The 20,619-nt window shown below is 37.8% G+C and overlaps 1 protein-coding gene across 2 annotated transcripts in view; it reads right to left on the bottom strand.

Annotated features, from left to right (window-relative positions):
* Positions 1–20,619, bottom strand: part of plxnd1 (plexin D1) — a 109,703-nt gene that overhangs the window by 53,784 nt on the left and 35,300 nt on the right. For both annotated transcript variants that reach the window (XM_033968977.2, XM_033968978.2), the window contains exons 8-12: positions 15,423–15,522; positions 12,430–12,528; positions 9,071–9,160; positions 8,229–8,322; positions 6,591–6,748 (exon numbers count right to left, since the gene is read on the bottom strand). In XM_033968977.2, coding sequence (XP_033824868.1) covers positions 6,591–6,748; positions 8,229–8,322; positions 9,071–9,160; positions 12,430–12,528; positions 15,423–15,522 — 541 coding nt within the window. The remainder of the gene's footprint in view (positions 1–6,590; positions 6,749–8,228; positions 8,323–9,070; positions 9,161–12,429; positions 12,529–15,422; positions 15,523–20,619) is intronic.

Here is a 20,619-nt window from a genome sequence, read left to right on the forward strand (position 1 = left end):
ATTACGGATAATCAGAAAGTGTATGGTAGCATGCTAGTCATTGATACCTTAACGATCACGGCAAAACATGGCAAAAACTCTGGAACTCTGATCTCTGGAAGTTGTGAAAAGCACTTACTTTGGATTATCTGAATGCATAAGGTAAGTGAGGAATAACTTTAACCACTGCAAACTGTTTAATTTTAACTAGTTTTTCACACTTTTAAGACAGTAAAAATCAGGTACAGTGCCATCAATATATATTAATAAGACATCAATTATAACACATTTTTAAAGATAGTAACATACTGAAAATGGACACAGCAATTCGGATCACTGTCCTGCACTGTGTGCTTCAAGTCAGATTTGAACTACCTACTTCATGAGTGTTGGGCTGATCATTACTACTGTCCAATTACAACAGTCTAAACCTTCTTTAATCTACCTTCCTGCTTCAGCTCCAGCAAATTCCTCTGCCCAATTTCCCTGTTGTTCGGGGAGCACACTCACACGCATCATTTCCACACTCGCCTTTGGTCTTTGAAATCAGTGGCCGAGGAGAGGGAGAGCGTCACTTCTCCATAACTAGAGATACACAGCCTTAGAGATAGCATCAGAGACAGCCAGACAGAAGCAATCTAGTATCATCTTGCCACTGTAGCATGGACAGGCCAGCTGTACGAATGACCCCTAGCTGAGCCCGAGTCCCTGTGACCCTTCTGCGTTATTACTTTGGCTCCAGCACTATCAGAAACTCAGCCCAAGAATGAAAACAGTCCTCCTGTTTGGTCTAGGTGAGAGTACAAGGCCGCAAAATCTAATGCTAGGAAGAGTGACAGTCTGGATAAATAAACAAGGGGAGGAAGGGGAAGGGGTAGTTAAGCAGGAGGAGAAAATAAACAGTTAGTCCCTGTATGTATATGTGGTGTACTGGGTGTAACGTATTCAGCCACAAGATGTAATATATTACTATGCTCAATATGTCAGCCCCAAGCTCGGGTAAAAAGAGTATGGACCTCCAGAAAAGACCCTAGGTGTCCAAATAATAAAAATCACTTTACGTTGGGCACATAGACTGTATAGAAAAGTCGACTAACGAAGTGTGACATCAACCATGGCGTTCGGTTCCAGTCAAATGAAGCATGACGAGCAGTTATGAGGCAAATTTGGAGAGTGAGTATCATAGCAACCAAAGAGCCAATCCAGAGCAAGGCTGTTGAAGGTAACACCCCTTCCCAGCCGCACTACTGGTTTAGAAGGGAGCAGGTGCTTAGTAACGAACCTGTTGCTAACACTAGCAGCAACCTCAGGGAAAGAAGGCGCCTGATTTGTCTGTTATTAATATTCATATCTTGATTTATGGAAACAATAGCAAAGTAAGAATACCAGGATCATGTAAGCGGATTAATACGAACATTTTAAGACCAAAATGACGAACGTGACAGCAGCATGGCAGCATATGGAGAGAAGGATGACAGTTTTTTAATATAAAGTGAATTGGAGCCGGAGTTGATGGAGTCCAAGTGCGCCCATGTTCTCTGTCCATTTATATTAATTATAGTCTTCGGTTGGGAATCAATTGAAGCCAAAAGTGAATGGAATTTTCAATATGAAGTTAACTGGATCATACTATTGTTTATAGAGCTGTACCCCTTTTTCATATAACAAAGTACAAATTTTGCCCCTGTACAGATATATAGCAATTATACGCGTTTTATCATCAGAGAACCAGTAAGTCCTGAAATGCGCTCATCACAATGAACAGATAGGATGCTAACAATAAAAAACAAAAAATACAGTGTAGTTTCCAATAGTGTTTGGTAAATTTGTACCTCTCCACATAAAACAAACAATCTGGTTGTTAGTGTTATAATGCCTCTGGTACAATGGTTACAGCATTAGGAAATGGTATAATTGGTGTGAAGGCCATATCAACCCATGTATACCCAGTCTCTGAACATATGTGAAAGTATGTCTAGCAGCACGTACCCCCTCCTGTATTTCTGTACCAGGCTCAGAGTAGGTGTAGTTGTTTATTATCACAGTCATACATCTCGGTGCTCCTTGTGAGTCTCGGAGGTGCCATAGAGGACTGACATCGACGCAGGCTGCCATGTTGTTCATTTACACCTCACACAGGCCCTGATTTACAGTGCAAACTCTGACAGGCCTCAGGGGAGATCTCACTCTGCCAATACGTGTCTGTGACAAAACCTCCATCAGAAAGAATGAAGCTAATAAACACGAATAAAGCGAATAAATTATATTCTCAAACCACAAGGAGTTCTTATGTTGAGCAAACTGAAACGCACCGTTGTGTGAATACTAAACTGAAACTAATCAGAAACTAACAGAAATATAGAAAACATGATACATACATAAGTACAATTTTTACGTAGTTGACAGATGGTTGATGAATTTAAAGACCTTTGTATAACATTATTACACTTCACAGTTACAACTAAGATGAGCAATAGCACCATGGCAAGCACGGCAAAGTCCTAAACCCAAATGTATTTATTTTAGAAGCAGTTGGAAAGCGAGAACATGGCAGTCTAAAATCTCATTAAAGCCATCTTCCAGCCGAGATACTGACCAATCATAAATATTGATTTTTTGACATTGTGTTCAACTTTTTATTGGAAGCTTTGTGAATTGGTACAGTTTCCAATTCTTAACTATAATCTATTGACAGTAGAGTTATTCTGCATGATTTTTTTGTATTGACAATACACAACAGAACAATATTTAAGATGTCATGAAACGAGAGCTGAATTCACTTAAAACTGGAAATTGCTTACAATATTTCACCTGTCTAATCCAACCAGAAGCTGAACTATAGTCTGGGGTTTTTCTGCCCTACCTTTAGGCAATATGTTGAACTAAATCCCATATGTTTCTCCTTCCTTTACTTTTCACTGGTGACACAGCAATGAGGTCAGCACTTTCATCTTTCAACTCACTGCAGTTCAACATCATCTGCCAAATCAAGATGGACATGAGCACAAAAACAGGAAACGCTTCTCCCTGTACTGTACCCCCTATACTCCCTTTCAGTAAATCTCAAATACTTTCTTTCAGTAGTTTTGGTTAGAAATTGCTATTGATCCTAAAGTGTTCTGATCTGGTCCTGGTTTGGAACAGGTTTGGTTATCTCTATTTTATTTTTGTTTGTTTTTTTAACCATGAACGAAACATGTCCAAATATTTTAGGTGATTGTTTTCTCACAGTGCTGTACAAACTCTGTGCTGTCCTTCCTGTTTTGGGTGTACCTTTAAATAAAAGCTGTTTATTAAGCCCACATACACAAGGCTAACATTGGCTGTGTGGGTATTAGAATAAATGTCTTCATCGCCTGAGTCAATGCTGGGTACAGATGGCATTCGTCTAAATTAAGTTTTATGTGTGCCACACTTGAGGGTGTAATGAAATCCTCCTCTGTGATATTGATATTTTGTTACAACGGCCTTGTGAGTGAGATTGCATGTGACAAAACAAGCAATAAAACTGTGCTCAGATGCAAAGTAACTTGAGACATTGGTAGTGAATACTGGTATATATAGTATAGCAGTAAAATTTATTTATTTCAGTTAAAAGGTCTGTACTGAACTTTGTCCACGTATTTGAGTAAATTTTGTCCTGCCCCAGTACAGATATGTTGCAACTCCTGAGGTCAAACAAGTCCGATGTATAGCGTCTTCTTCCAATTATACATTGTTTTATTGTCCTAGAATCAGGAATGTGTGCAATTAGCATGCTAGTTGTTGTTAAGTGGTTGTACCGTAATGAAAAAACAACATTCTGGCCTCTGACAGTTGTGAAAAGCACTTATAAACTCATCATGGTGAATAACTCAGCTCAGAATACATAAGGGAAGTGAGGAATAACTTGAAAAAAATGTAAAAAGATTGAGTCCTGTTTTTCATGTTTTTAAGACAGCACAAATCAATTACAGTGCCTTTAAGTAAAACAATTTAGTATACAATAAGGGTAAAGAGTATTTAAAGCCACAACAGCAGAAGGAGCAGTGATGACAATAACATATTATGCAGTGGCAGACCTTGGAAAGAAACTAGCCCAAAATGTAAATATTGATTTTGTTGCTTTTTTGCTATTACTGTTGTGAAATAACAGTGTTTTACAGGAATACAGATTTTGAGTACTGATTACATTTCTGACAACCACAATATACTGTATTACATTTATCTAATTGACCATACAATGTCTCAGTGTCCTGTTCAGTGCCAGGTTGGTAGGTAAGTGAATTTTTGGTGGTGAGACTCGCTTTCTCTCTAAAAGCCTGGGAACTACAGACTCTAACCCTTGTGGATATTCTGGTTTAAAAAAAAAAAACATGACCGTCAAAGCGTTGCATCATTCACAACAGAGAACCACAACCCTTCCATCGTCTCTGCACATGCCTCTCCTGAGATTCAGCCAGTGTGTGTGTGTGTATGTGTGTGTGTGTGCATGTGTGTATGTGTGTGAACAAGCCCGTAACAATGGTGCACCCACGCGTTCGCCAACAGTGAAACTTGAGTCACCGAAGGAGTCCACTGAAGTTAGTCTCTCACAGTGCATCCCGTTAGTCACAGTTTGCAGACAGCTACACAGAATTAGGGAATAATCATGAACGCTTCAATATGGCCCGTTTGTTGGGACAGATTGGGAGAAACTCTGTGTATATTTTTTACGTGTATTTGTGTGTGTCTGGCTGCTTTGTTCTGTTGTGTGTTTTCTCCCAGGTTTTATCTACAGGAAGTTTAGGGCCAACTGGTCTTCATGTGAGCCGTACTTCCCATGACCAACTCCCGTGGTGGTGCTGATAGGGCGTACAGTGTGTTGGCAGAAGATGGGGCTGTGTGCAAGGCTGTGACTAATGAAAAACTAATAAATTCAATCATAATTTTGAATTGGGTCCTGAAAGACGTTACTGCATGCTTGCCTTTTTTGAAAATTCATGAATAAATGGAAGCCTTGCTCAAAAACATTAGGAGTGCTCAATGAATTACAGTGTTACCATGGATCAAAAACAGTGATTTGTAATTAGTTTTTAAGGTTGCCTGGGATCCAGAATACACACTTCTTCACTAATTTACCAAGATGTGAGTCTGATCATCGGTGAATCTCGGTGGATTAGCCAATCAGGGACACACATGGTGTGGTCGTATCAGAAAAAATAAAGGAAATAAAATATCACTGAGGAAAAACACTGTAGATTTCTGCAGAACCAATGAGCGAAGCACTAAACTCTGTGAAGAGATTATTTAGATTTTATTTATAAATGATAAGTGACCAATGAGCTCCAAAGTTTCACATGTATCTCTGAAAAATGTGATTGCACAATCACATTTGGCTGGGTTAGAGATACAATGGAGGTCATTAGATCTTGAATCACAGATCTGACCTGTAACATGGCCTGGTTGTATCATCTGCTTGTCTTGGTGGAGCTAGATAAGTTTAATATCACATAGTGGAGCACTCAGTGTAAAGTAAAAACATCCTCAAGGAGAAAAGCTGGTGATGTACCCTCTACCAGAAAAGTTACATACTGCACCTTTAAGTATTTCATTAATGTTCATTCCTAGAAGTATTTTACATTACTATAAATACTGCCCTATTTTGCTGTGGTATTTTTTTTTTTACTATTGCTGCTACAACTAAAACCATGTTCTTATTTTACTTCACTGTCACCTCTGAAGATACCCACTGTGCATGATAACTCTACCCCATCTGATGTTCCCACAGTTACATCCTGTGTAAAATAAACACTCTTTTTGCCAATGTGGTTTTGCTCAGATTTTGGCCTCGAATCCACAAACCACTGCTGTTTCTTGTTTGCTTTCTTTTAGATGCCGCGATGAGCCCAACACACTGAAGCAATCCCCTTTGGAGTGGCTGGACGGGGCAGTAGGTGTTCCCATGCTCTCCTCACTGACTGCACATCTTCTTGGGCCATGTCCCCAGAGGGCTAAGTGGTTGTAAGTGAGTGTTAGTGTTATTACTGAGCCAAGCGTTTTAATGAGACTCTATTCAGACAGTCCCAGAGCAGCTGACATGGGACAGGCTGGGGACAGGCTGGGCACAGGGCACTGCAGCTCCACACTGACCCCATGATTCACCATTTTTCAGCTCGGAAATAGAGCCAGAGGCGAGAGAGAAGCCACAGAAGCAAATGGCAGTAATCAGCCATGGAGTAACTGGATACATTTATTTAACCTAGTACTACGTTAAGTGAACAGACAAAAAAATCAACCTGGCATGGCTCCCACAGAAATTGTGACACACTTCTAGTTTGACTATTTGTAGCTGATTTGTTCAGGCAGCTTGTTTAAACGATTTTAGCTCAGTAGGCAAGTAGTGATTGTATGTCTGGTAGTGGACACAGAACAAGTGCCAAGTGCTAATGCGAAGTTTGCGGGTAGATAGTGTTTTTCATTGGCACCTAAAAGTAAACAACATACGTGATCATGGAATTTACTTACTTCTTAATACAATTTCAGTAACAATAAAGCAGCTCTCCTTTGCCCATAACTAAATTTACTACTCTATAAATTTTCAGTTTGACCCTATTCTCCTCTGGTTTGTTCTCTACAGAGTGTAAGTATACCTTGTATATTTCTGGGGCTGGACACTGGTCGCTGATTGGCTGACAGTCTTCCTGTGGTTTACAACTGTTGTCGCACCAGCCGCAGAGGTGACCCTGGTCCTCTCTACCCCAGCACTGGGAGCAGTCAGAGCTGCCCACCGCACAGTTGTACACCTCCACTGGTGAGACAGAAACATAATGTTAACTGGGGCAATTACTGTAATGCAGACATTATTTACAGCTAATTTGGTTTGTCTGGGTTGATTGGGCCACTTTCATATTAGTACCATATGTGCCGTGCGCGCCAAGAACAGGCATAAGCATTTTTAGAGGATGATATATTCATGGCTATAAAAATCCACTTGAAAAAAACAGTGGAGGAGAACAAAGCCTGCTCCAAACAGATGATTATGTTCATATTCCAATGTGCCTCCCAGTGAGAAATCCCATTCGTATCACCACATGTGCATCTGTGCATGCATTTCCAAACACAATTCAAATCTTACCGCCTGCATGCCAGTGATAAAAAAAATAAAAATGCACTTCTTTAAATTTTTGATGACTCTGCATGTTATGAAAAATGCGTTGCCATGCTAGCCAGTTGTATGCACACTGCACATATTCAACAACAACATCTGGGACTGGGATAGGCTCAGGCTTCAAATTGGCTTGTCTTAGTGGCTCTATATACAACATGGCAAGGTGAACAAAATGCGTGCCACTTTGCATTATGTAGTCATGGAGCTTAAATTGTATTTTCCAACAAAGACTGATGATAAAGCTTTTAAAGAGCCGCCATAACACCTCAAATTGCAGTGCTGCGTGTCAGCTATAATCCTTAACTGCACTTACAAAGCCCTGCTGCATACTATTATGTTAAATGAGTATTATTTGGCGAACTACGTGTCTATTACATGAGCATTTATTATTGTATATGAAAGCACTGTTTGTCCTCCTGTTCATTTTTCAACACCTTTAATCAAATTGAAAATATTCATGCTTAGGTGCAGTGCAATTTGGGAGCAGCAGAGGCAGCCGACGTCAGAATTGTGTTGAATTTGGGAATAGGCAAATGCAGGGAACCAGTGAAGCATGGTTACAATAATTGTGTTCTTTTTTCACCTGTCAAAAATCCACTATCATTCAGTGGTTTGGTGTGTTGAGGGTCCCAATAGTAGTATACACATTTGTTCTGGTGGAATGCAGAAGACTTATTTTTCAGGCTTATTTTATATAATATATATTTTAAACATCTTTTATTGGTTTTATTTTGGCTCACTGCTAAGTCCCGGTTTGGTCCTCATTCAGTTCTAATCTAAATCTAAATTTTTGTCATGGATTATGGCTGGACAAGATGTAGTAGTCTCGACATAGTTTAGTTTTAGTGAAGTCTATTTAGTCTTGGTTTAGTTAATGTTAAATTAAGATGCAGACTTTTTTCTGCTTCATGCATTCTAGAGTGCAGATATAGACTCTTTGTTCAATGGTAAAACGCCTTTGATCTCCATTTCATACCTTGCTTTAGATCTAGGTTGGTCAAGATTAGGTTCAGGGAACATACATTTGTAAGTGGTATTTTGTGTGAAAATAATGAAGCGTGGCTGACAATGCTAACAAAAATGTTTTCCTGTCTCCAAAATTAATGTTGGCATAACTTACCTTTCATTGGCTTGGGTGTGTCTATGAATATATCAGAGTCACCAGCTCTCCGTAGATTCAGGTAGTAAACTTGAGTCCTTTGGTGAGTGGACAGCTATGGGGATATAAATGGAACAATAAAAGCACTGGTAGACATGCCTGTTATCTTTCTGTGCGTGAGAGTATAAATTTAGCTCTGGATGCATTAATTCCCACATGCTGTCTCTGGTGATAATAATAGTCTGTTTAATCAGGGATTTAAACTGCTTTAAAACAAGTTAAAAAAAGACTATGGCGCCAAAACAACGCCACATCACTTAATCCTATGTGAAAATACTAAAATATGTAATACAGAGAAGGTGCATGCCTATCCTGCTGAAGCAATTTTATGACATACAGATATGTCATTTATAAGAATTTAATCATTGTAAAGGTGAACTATGTAATTTTTTTTGATGGGGTCCACTGTCTGTCTCCATAGAGATGTTATTGCTGTGCCTGGAATGTTCTACAGTACTGAGTGATATTAACGTTATCTATTTACAATTTATATAATTACACATGTTTTTATTGCTTAAAAATTTACTGACAAACATACATTCTTCCTGTGACAGGACTCGCCTTGCCTCAGATCTGACCTATAACTCAATGAGCATTCTAGGCAAAGCAATGACATCTCAACTAAGGCAGGTAGATGGTGAACTATCCAACAGGAAAGGTACATAGTGTATCTTTAAATGTATTTATTCTAAAACTAATAATGCAGGAGTAGGGTGTAGCATTCTTGTCAACCCACTTCTAACCTAAACAAGTGATGACCCAAGAAAAGAAAAGAACGAAATGTTTTCCTATAGTGCACTCACTGTTACTCTACTGCACTTGACAGCCGAACTGTTCAACCAGGTGGCTTCATAACGCTGATCTGTCCCGAAGTCACACTCCAGCTGCTCGCCCTGTTAAATACAACAACCATGGGTTAGAATATAAATTGTAAAGCATTCAACACTACAACATGGAGGGGAAATAAAGTCATGCAAAAATGCCCTGTTAACAGTTTCAATATTTTTGGCAACAAGTGAACATTTTGTCCTGTAAGTTGTTTTGTTAGAAGGAAGAAAATGCCCGTTTATAAGGAAAAAGGCAACCAGTCAACCCACAGATGTTAAGGAAATGAACATAATACAACTACAGAAGTCGCAGAAATGTGTTGAAATCGTTGCTTCACATGTATTTGACATCTAGTAAACATTTTGCTCCCAATGATTATTAAGACTTTTAGGAACTCTGACAAATGCTTTTGATAAATACTTTAAAATATGCTGTGACAACCATTTAAAAAAAATACTACATCCGAAAAACAACTATAGAGGGAAAGTACAGAACTGACTTGGGTCACGTTGAGGTGGTTGGACCAAAGTCACAGTTTACACCCCTGCCCTGTTACAATCATGTAAAGAAATATATACTGCACAAAAACAAGGCTATAAAGGAAGCAGTGGTAATTTTAAATCTTTTTCAAACCCATCTGCTAACAATTGGCAACTCCAACATAGTTAGCTGGAAAATGAAATAATCATCCCTGCCAGCCAAAGATGCAATTCATTCAAAATTCATATTCATAAACATCTGGACTCCCACACCTCAGCGAGTCATTGGGGAAGGCTACTGAGCACCACTGCAATCTGGTGAAAGTTAAAGCCCAGAACCACGAGAGAGGTGAGTCCAGGAGTGGCTGAAATCACGGGAGAATCCAGCCATCTTAAATTGGTCCACTTTGATCAGCCTCTCCAGGGCTTTGCTATTTTCTTCAAGGATTTGACAGGCTCTTTCTAACTCTAAAAAATACGCACTGACGGATTGTTTTTCTTTTTCTTCTGTCTAGTCTGAGAAGCAAGGCTCTTGAAGCTGCTTGTTGCTGAATACTTTAAAAACACTTTGTCTAAGTCTAAGTCTAAGTTATGCATTTAGGATTTCATATTTGTGGAAAAAAATAGTTTGCAATTTAAAAAGTGTTATTGTTTACAGAAAATGTTGTATCTTCCATAGACTAACTGAGTAAAAATACATCAAGCGTGACCTTATTAGATAATCAATTATCAACCCAAAATTTGTCCTCTGCATTTGACCCATCCTTCAGTGTTATTGGGGCAACATGTCAGGAGTAGTTTGTGCCATAAGGGACCACCTTGGATGAAGATTTAACCTATTGTGCATGTTTTGGGTTGATCGGGGAAACCGGAGTGGACAAAGGAAACCCAGGCACGAGGAGTCGACCCCAGAAACTTCTTGCTATGAGTGCTAGCCACTGAGTAATGAGTGGAATCTTTTTATATATATATATATATTAGAAGTAGCAAAACTGAGATAGTGTACAAATTTTAGTTCTTTTAGTGATTGGCTAGACAGCTGGGCCAGATCATGTCCCAAGTTTTAGCTCAATCAAGCAATCCAATTGTATTTATAAAGCCATTTTCATACATACCATGTAACCCAAAGTGCTTTACATAGACAATTAAACCACCACACCCACATGGCCCTGATCAGTACTACACAATAACTAGGTTGTCACATCATATTTTACAATAGCCATCAATAACACACAGTTGGTAATGATGTAATGATCCGTGTATTTCAAAACTGTGGGAATTTTTTCATGGCTACTTTTCAAGAACAAACTCGGGTGACATTTTACTCTCTGCTCTTGACTCATTGTTGACATTAAGACACTTGTCGGCTTGCGTAAACTTTCATAATAAAACCTAACTGCATGTTTGGCCGGTGTAGCCGTGGTTCGCCTGTGTGTGTTTATGGGTACATTTGTATGTGACTAGTGTCTGTCACCATAGAAACTGCACTAAAGGCCAGTCAGGGTGAGGGATGTGTCGGTTGGACCACGCCTGGAGACTACTCAGCACTGGAATTTAGACAGGATCCTCACCGAGTCCTTATCATCGATGCGGGATAAACCTCTGGAGTGGATTAAGGATGAGAATAAGAGTTGTGTTCATTTTTAATTCGCCCTGCTGCTTCCCAAATCAATTTTATACAATTGAGGGAATGTTGCTTGTGCTGGCTGCTGACAAGTACATATCTCAGGTAAAGACCACAGAGACATACAAAATATCATTAAAGCCACCACACAGCAAAAGGGAGCTGAGCAGAAGAGGGTCAACATTTTCTGAAAGCGCCCATGAGCTAAGACCTGAACTGTCTGATTGGGGATTTGAGAATAGAATGAAGACTAGATAATAGGGCTAAACAATTTGTGAAAAAAATTGAATTGTGATTTATGTTTTTATAATTGGATTCTGTTCAAAGTTCACATATTAAACACGTTCAGAAGAATTGACAATTTGTGAGAGAAATTATAGTACTAATAGTAATTAAAAATGTGCAGTGTTTGCCATTTGTAAATTGCATACATTCAAATTGTGATTTCAGTTCAATTGCAGTTCATCTTGCAGCCCTATTGGATAATGACAATAACTCTGACACCAGGAAGATGAAGAGCTCTTTGCGCAATCCAAGTACAAGTGTCTACAAATTTTAAAAGTCTATGGGGAAAAATTGTGATGTGTCATTGCCAGTAAAAAATCATTTTAAAGATTTTTAATTCAAGTAATTCCAAGGAGACCTATTTATAAGTAAACTTCCTCTGCATTGTCTTGTCAAAAGCATACTCAAGGTATTCACATTGATTCACATATGTTTATATGGGTAATTCTGTATGCTGGGGCTCATCTTCCAGGGGCAGAAAATGCTGTTTCACAGCTTTGAAAAGATACATGAGAAACCACACCTTCTTTTGAAAGCACTTATTCAAGCTCTTATTGAATTACTCAGAAACATTGTTGTGTGCAATGGTCCGGCTGACAAAGTGAAGTCTTCATGGCTGATGCAGTGCACTTCACAATGTCTTTTATACATTGTTACTATGATACAGAGAGCCTAGATGACAGTTTCAATAAATATCCATGCTTATTTGGTAAAAAGAGAAAAATTACAATTTCAAAGAACTATTTTTGTATCTAAAATTTGGCTTGTTTATGTTTCATCTGGCTCATAACAGCAGCCAGCCCTCAGCCAGGCTCATTTACTGACCCCAAAGAATCCATCTGTGTTTAACTCGGCTTGAAGCAAACACACCATATGCTGGGGTTTATTCCAATCATTTTCACAACACGTCTTTTGGACCATTTCCAAGTGTGTCTGTCTGCCATACCTCCTCCACGTTGTTTAGGAATAGGGTGAAGTCCTGGGACATGCCTGAGGGAGATGGGGGAACTTCTGTGGCCACCAAACCGGGACAAAAAGTAGCATCCTATGGACAGGAAAAGAAACAGAAATTATTTTTTACTTTTCATATTAAAGATTCACACTAAAGACTTTTTCCAGGCCAATGTTCATTAAAAAATGTAAATCTAGATAGCAAATAATTGATGATCACTGCCTATGATTTTTCCCAAATTAATGAGTGGAAATTGAACTGTTAGCCCTGTGCACTGCCCTGTATAAGAACTGTGTAAGGAAAAACAGGACCCCATGACCCAGTACCTGCAATAAGTCTGCATTATGTCACCAGGATAGTACAATGGGTTATTCTCTAAAGTGGTAAAACTATGTTAATATATTTGATTAACTCTACCCAGACAGTCAACTATAGTCAACCAAACCAAATAAAATAATAAAAAAATTATCCAAGACTAGATCAGGACACAGGTAAAAATGGGATAATTCATGTAGATAGAACCAACTCCAAATCACTACCAAAATACATAAAATACCTAGGATTAGCTGGATTAAACTGAAGACCAGCAGAAGAATTCTGTGTATGACCCATCATAACCCATCCCACATTTTCAGAACCAAGGCCATAAAGTACTTAAGAAAACAATAGCGTTCTCCACACACATCCGCAAACCCCAAAATACCTGTCCTGTTTATCTAAAGCAGCAGGAAATGAGACAGTGATTTCTGGCTCATAGCGAAGCAACAATAGCTTCAAATGGAGATGCAATGAAGGACTAGAAAAACAAACCGCGCCGGACATCATGATGGTTCCAGCAGACAGGAACACCGCCTCGTCTTCTTCCTCTCCATCCCACACTGACCTACATTACTATAGTCTCATTGAGTTTTTATTCTTAAGAGATTGTATTCTGGGCTGAACAATTTTGAAATATATCAAACTGTGATTTTTGACAAGTTTTACAGTTATTAGATTTGTGAAAGTCAAAATCTCATGACTCAGCTCACTCTGCACATTTTAAACACATCCAACAGAGAGAAGACTGAAATATGACCTGTTACACCGATACTGAATCACATGCATTTCAAAACATGTTTGTAGAAGTCTAAACTACAGACTGTAGTGGATTTTTACATGACAACATGGGGTATTTTAATTTTAATGTCACTAAACTGCAGCCTAATGACTTTAAAACTGTTATTTTGATTTAGTTGCAATTAATCTTAAGCCCTGCTTGTAACCTACGTGTAATTTTCTCTTTTTCAGCTAATGCAATATGCGTGGTTTTGCTGACTAACTACTTCATCAAGCCATAAAATGAGATTGCTTATGTCGTAGTTTGACAATGACAGGAGAGAGGAATGAAAAACAAATTTGCATGGGTTTGTTTAAACTTGGGCACTTTAAAATTGGATTAAGGAGCTATTTCTGTGTTGACGTAAAGTGCAATTAGCATGAACTAGTCTGTAAAGCAAACAGAACAGTGTAAGGTCCTGGCGCGAGCGTGTGATAAAAGCGTTTATTTAAAGTCTCGCTGGACGTCAGACCGCAGAGTTCCCGTGGAGTTTTTATTGTCCAGCTCAGACCAGCAGATTTGGACCTAAGGGAACGGGTGGTGTGACTGTGTGAATGACTCAGGCTCCTGTCAGCTGCTCCTCAAATGCTCTGTAAGACCTGAGAGCTGTATTGTGCTACTTTAACATCACAGGACCTCCACGAACAGAAAAGAACAATGGAAGTAGATTTTTCCTAAGAATTACCTCCCACTGAGCCATTTATAGGTCCCAAGAAGCATGACATAACATCACAGGAGGCAGATGTATTTTTAATATATACAATTATGTAACAAGAATTGTGCCAATAAATAATAAAACATCTATTGATTGCAAATGGAAAAATATATAACCGTCTTAAGTTCTTCAGTGCCTCATAAATTATTTCCTCTGTCAACCTATGAGACCCGTAATATATTGTTTATAGAAAGTATTTATTTAATTGTCACACATTTAATTAATTGTGTGTTTTGGTCTTACACTGTTGTATTACATCTACAATGCTTTTTTTTGTAACATAAGTTAGTAATTAGTGAGGCTAACTGCAAACTGTGGCATCCATTACATTTTTGGTTATTGTGGTTGTCAAAATTAGGTTTTTGGAATTTTCTCAATCCACAGACAAATAGACACTGAGTTTAAGTTACAACGACAGATATAGTTAAATGGTGTTGTTAAATAAACAGCATCATTACCAGCCCGTGCCAGAACTTTTACACTGTTCTGTTTGCTTTACAGACTAGTTCACAGCTAATTAGGCTTTGTGTCCGCACACAAACATCGCCATAATCCCTTTCTACAGCCTCCCAGTTAAAACAGAAGCACGGGAGACAATACTGGGCGTATTTATTTCCTGGCAACAAACAAGTCCTGACAGTTGAGTAATAATTCTTAGGCAAAAATAGCAACACAGGGAGAGTAATCTTCCACATGCTGAGATTTCAAAACCAAAGCACTAAACAGAGCAACTCAAGAGGAGGTCAAGGAAAAGAGCTTAAAGAGACACACTAGCCAGAAAATAAATTTCACTGCAGTACTGTAGTCATGTTACAAGTGAACAGTTCTGTACATCTATCACTACTACCATATTACCAGCAGAACTAATACTGATGCTATCTATGTCTGCTTCAACTAGTATAATGCTACTTTTACTACTACTAATCCTACTACTACTACTACTACAAAAAAAAAACAAAAAACAAAAAAACAGGAAACACAAGTTTGGATTTGAAAATGTTACAATAAGGTTAAGTATCTAGTCCACAACACTGAAAACATTTTGCAGCATTCCCCTGACTTGTGTCTCAGATTCTTACAGTAAGCTGCACTTGTATGGCTTATGTCTAAAGCTCTTAATATTAAGAGATCCTTGAGGCATCTGTCATTTACCAAAGATAACACAGGATTTCTCACCTCCAGCAGGTTGTGCTTTGACTCATCTTTACCGGCGACGCAGAGGTGCTTCTCCAGGTCCCAGTAACACTTCCACCTGGTACTCAGACAGCTCCCGCACCTGTTCAAAACAAGAGAATATGTCCGTCATTACCTCCTGTAATCTTAATACACTTATCATCGTAATGCATTGTACTGTTACTGCTGCCTCCAAACTGGGGTAATAGCCTAGATCACTGGTTCTCAAACTTTTCACACCAAGTACTAAGATAATATTTTGCTTTCTGAATATTAACAGATCTAAACCCAGATTAGCAAATTGAGGCTAGAATTGTATAAAATGAGATTAAAGCATGGATACACTTGTTCTAAATAATTACCCAAAAGAGTACAAAAACATCAATAGATTTGTCTCATACACACCACGGTTTTAAAAAAACAACAATAGCCTTGATAATGCAAGTTTTAAGAAGGGCATCTGATATAAAAGACTTATTAGATAAAAGGGAAAAAACAAAGATCTTGAATTTAACTATTGCTCTGTGAAGTGTCGAGCTGTTAGGAAACACTACTACTAATACTACAATCACTTATAAGTAGTAAAGGCTTATTACAACTACTAAAACTGCAAGTGATAACGCTCTACCAATACTGTACTACTGCTTTTACTACAACTAGTACTATTACTGTTACTACTATTACTGCTACTGCTGCTTATACTATAACAACTGCAACGTGGGAGGCAGATTTGCTGTTTTGCCCTCAGACAGGAAAAGCCCAAATAAAAGACCAGGATAAATACCTACTTATACTTATGTAAGTCTAAGTACATGCTTGCTCTGATCTTTTCTGCAGTTTAACACAAGCTCCAAGGATGAGACGATTAGAGACATCAAAGTTGAATTAAAGGAAATAGTGATTAGTCATAGCTGCTCTCATTCCAATGTTGGTAGACACAGGCAGTGCTGGGGTCAAGTTGGGCCACATCTGCAGATAAAGCTTTTCTTTCAAAACATCCCCACACTGGTAAATGATGAGGCCAGTGTGTGAGTAATGTCTCATATTTATTACTGTGTGAGGTCCATTATCAATTTTAGACTGTCTCACCAAGGCCATTATGAGCCAAACAGGTCTATTAGGAGCTTTATAGACACAGCCATTTTGTGTGAGAAAGACACGGCTGTTTACGCAAAATATTTTTATCGAGTTTGACAAATAATTTTGGTCTCTTCGGCAGACTCAAATAGAACTGAGTGAGAAATAAATCTATTCTAAATCATTGAGTTAACAGGGGTTCAAAATAAAGCAGACAGACAGAAAAAAGGCTAACTAAAAGCAGACAAAACAGGAATAAACAAGGGCTAAATATGCTCTAAACCAGGCTAAAATGTCCCTAAATGTACTTTAATAGAGACTAAACTTCACAATTCAATATATACTAAAGAGACTGAAGGGATGTCGGGATTATTCCATTAATTGATTATCAGGATCAATCAAATATATATAACAATAATTGTGCTAATTTTAGAATAAAAAAATCCAAGTCCAAAAAGTAAACCTATAACATAACATGACTGATTATTCTTCTGGCTGATGTCACTTTACTTTTCATTCAGAAAGTTTAGTTTCACAAAACTGGTCAAATACTAGAGGAGTGTTGATGTATTAGCAGTGGTTGAAGAAATACTCAATTTTGTTACTTAAGTAAAAGGTCAAATACTGGAGCAAAAAAATACTCAACTAAAAGTATCACATGAAAAAATCTACTTATGTACAAGAAGTATGAAGTACCCATTTAAAAATGTACTTAAAAAGTACTTAACTTACTACTTAAAAAGTAAACGTATTTCATGCATTCATTTTGAGGTCTTATAGGGCTTCAAATGTATTGATTTTGATAAAGATTTGTGCTGAATTTTATTTCAGTAGAAACAACTGAATCAATTTGGAGTTTTTTCTTGCACTTTTTATTTGTTTATTTGTGTTTGCTCATAGTATGAATATGATAAAAAATAAACTTCTTAACCTTTTCAGCAGGTTTCAAACAATAATAAAAAAGTACACCTTCTCTCAAATGTAATGCCATAAAAGTAAAAAGAAACCACTTTAAAATGTACTTAAAAAAAAGTACAGATACCTCAAAACTGTACTTAAGTACAGTAATTTACTACTTTTACTTATGTTCCCCCACTGTGCATTAGACACTGGAAATTAAATAAATGAATACAAGATTTTACAATTGTTTAGTCAATAACTGTGAATAAAATTGTGATGTCACTTTCTTTTCATTATAATCCCAACACAAGTCTTCTAATTTAAATGGAGACATCAAAAATGTGTTCACATTCTCCAAGTAGTGCCAGTACCACAAGAACCACTATTTTACTGTGTTTTTGTAGAGGAGAAACTTTTCAAGGCTTGTTTGTGCAGCTTTTGTAAAAGAGTCTCTTCAGTTGAGTTTTATGACTGCTCAATTCACTCAAAACAAAAGATTCAGTCTACGGCCATTCTATTTCACATGGATACAATCTGTGGCTCAAGGGCAACTGCTGATAAATGGGGTCCTAAATGCTATGAATCATGAGGATGCTGGTAAATGGTGCGTCTACATGGAGAAAGACGTCCTAAACCTGTTTAGTTACAAGTAGAGTCAGACTAATAAGCAATTGTTGAAGGTTGTACACTGAGTTTAACATAATAAAACATATGATTTATTAGTAGTTGTAGTATTAATGATTTTAGTGACAAGATCTGGAGGAAGAGTAGCAGCAGTAGTAGTAGTAGTAGTAAAAGTTTAGATCATTGTACTCAGATACATTTATTTGATATAGGGACAATGCAGTTTCATAAAACACATAATTAAACATGAGTAAAAAAGCCAGAAAAAGCCATTCAGTAATTTTAAAATCATATTGGTAAACTTCTAATTGTGTAAGCGTTCACTTTCTGTATAGCAGCAAAAAAGTTGTTGTTTAGTACATTTGCATTCAATACTTTTAGTAACGTTTGAATCACTAAAAAATAATGCTCAACCATGTTATATTTTGGAACTTTCTTCTGAGGTAGTGTTAATGCCTTAACCCCAATACTTAACCCTAAATACTTAAGTAACACAGCACTTATAGACTTGCAATTAGCCTTTGAAGACAAATAGTTTTCTTTTCAAATACCTGAAGGAACATCAACGAGACAAGACCATGTGCACACACAGAGAAGACCATTCACATTATCTGGACTGGGACCCAATTTAGGACCTCAACGTGGTGAAGCAACACTGATAAGAGCCAGGAGAAACTCCGGTAATTAATCACATAATGACAGCGTGCAGACCGGCGCTGCTCACACACGCCTGCTGTTTACCCAATACTAACCACTGCAGTTGGAGATATGTGTGTGGGGTTTAAAGAGTAACACTACAACAGAATGATTTTTTACTGCAACAGAGATTACTTCAACAGATACTTTAACACTTACTGCTGATACTGCTGTTTTTTTACTCCAGGCCCTAGTTGTGTCTTGCATGATTGATAGGCTGTCTGCTATTCCTATCTCTTGCTACAGCTTAAAACAATACTGTTGGTTGGAAAATTGCTAATTTAATAAAGTACTATTTGTACTACTATTGCTACTTCAAACTCCAAAAATACTATTAATACTACTATTGGTAATGAAATATAATTGCACCAAGTACCGGTTCTACTAGTACTTCTGCTACTGCTACTACTCCTACAACAACAACTACTACTACTTCCATGACTAGATTCTACTGACATGCCTTCATTGAAGTTGTTGAAAGCAACTTGTTATGCATGCTGTTGTTGTTTTCAATGATTACAAAAGCACTCCTGGTGAATTGTAATTAATATTTGAGAGAAGATTGGATTTGTGTGACCTGAAACCCTACCGAGAAATTAGTCCACCGGCTGTTTTAGGCAAAGACAGAGGAAGGATGTTAGATTTTTTAAAGGCAATGCTGGGAGACCTTTACAAGTAGTTAATAAAAAGTGATATATGTAGTTTTCTTTGCTATGGTTCACATTGTGGTTACGCATAACTTCATCTCTTTGCGCGAGTCCCAAACTTAGAGAAATTGAAGGGGTCACACTGACAACAACACAGCCAAATCAATATGCAAATCATGCACACTAGGAGACACACTATTTCCTTGCCCAAAAAAATAGACAAATAATTGGAGGATGCCAGAGAGTAGTTATTAAAACACCTCACAATGAGGGAGTGAGCGCTGGCTGTTTGGCAACTTGCAAAATCTGGAAGCAAAGAATGAATAAGATGAATGAGATTCTGGTATAATATCACAGTATCTATGATCAACAATATTGCAATTAAAGCTTTGGCGAGTAGGCATATTAACATTGTTTTGTATCAAGAGCTTTATTGTTTTCAAGGTTCCTCGGTCTGAGTTAATAAGTGCACCACATGTCTTCATAATTTATCTTGTGAATCAGTTGCTCATCCAAGGCTGTATCTTGTACACAATTCTGAATGCTGTACTGAATGTAGAATAGGCATTTTATTAGTCATTAGCATATGGGATGTAAGATTTTGGAGTAGTATCAAATCAAGATTAAATTTGCGATTTTTTTTTATACAGATTTCACATTTTAAACACGTCAAAGAGCATGAACATTTGAGAGAAGATTGAAATCTGACCTGCTAAGCTAATCTTATGTTTTTCTGGTTTTGTAAAGATCTAAGCTGGACCAGTATGTCTTATACAGAATTAGACTGGATATTTTGGTGTTAACAGAGGAAATTATATTACTTAAATAGTTGCATTTTGTGATTTACTCATTTTGGTTTTGATTTGATTGTGATATCTTACACCCCTAAAACCATTATGGCCTTGAAGTAAAAACGTCTTGAGTTCAATTCCCAGATCAGGTGGAGCTTTATACAAGTTCTCCTGACTACTCATATTTCCCCCTGCAACAACTGAAATCCTCCTCCTTGTCATGACCAAAACTTTTGCTCAAGATCTGGGGGAAGGGCACTGCTCCTGACAGGTTGCCCCATGCAGTGACAATGAAGTCTGGGTCAAATGTATAAAACAAAATATCCCTTTAGGGTACAATTAAAAACCTCCACTCTCCCTTCACAGTATAAGTGGATCATTTGTGCATTTGTGTGGGAGTGGAGTGTGTCAGTGTCTAGCCCGGAGGAGCAGACAGCTGTCCTCTCCTGGATATTGCCTCCAGTG

This window comes from Periophthalmus magnuspinnatus, chromosome 7 (genome assembly GCF_009829125.3).
Source record: "Periophthalmus magnuspinnatus isolate fPerMag1 chromosome 7, fPerMag1.2.pri, whole genome shotgun sequence".
Taxonomy (NCBI): Eukaryota; Metazoa; Chordata; class Actinopteri; order Gobiiformes; family Gobiidae; genus Periophthalmus; species Periophthalmus magnuspinnatus.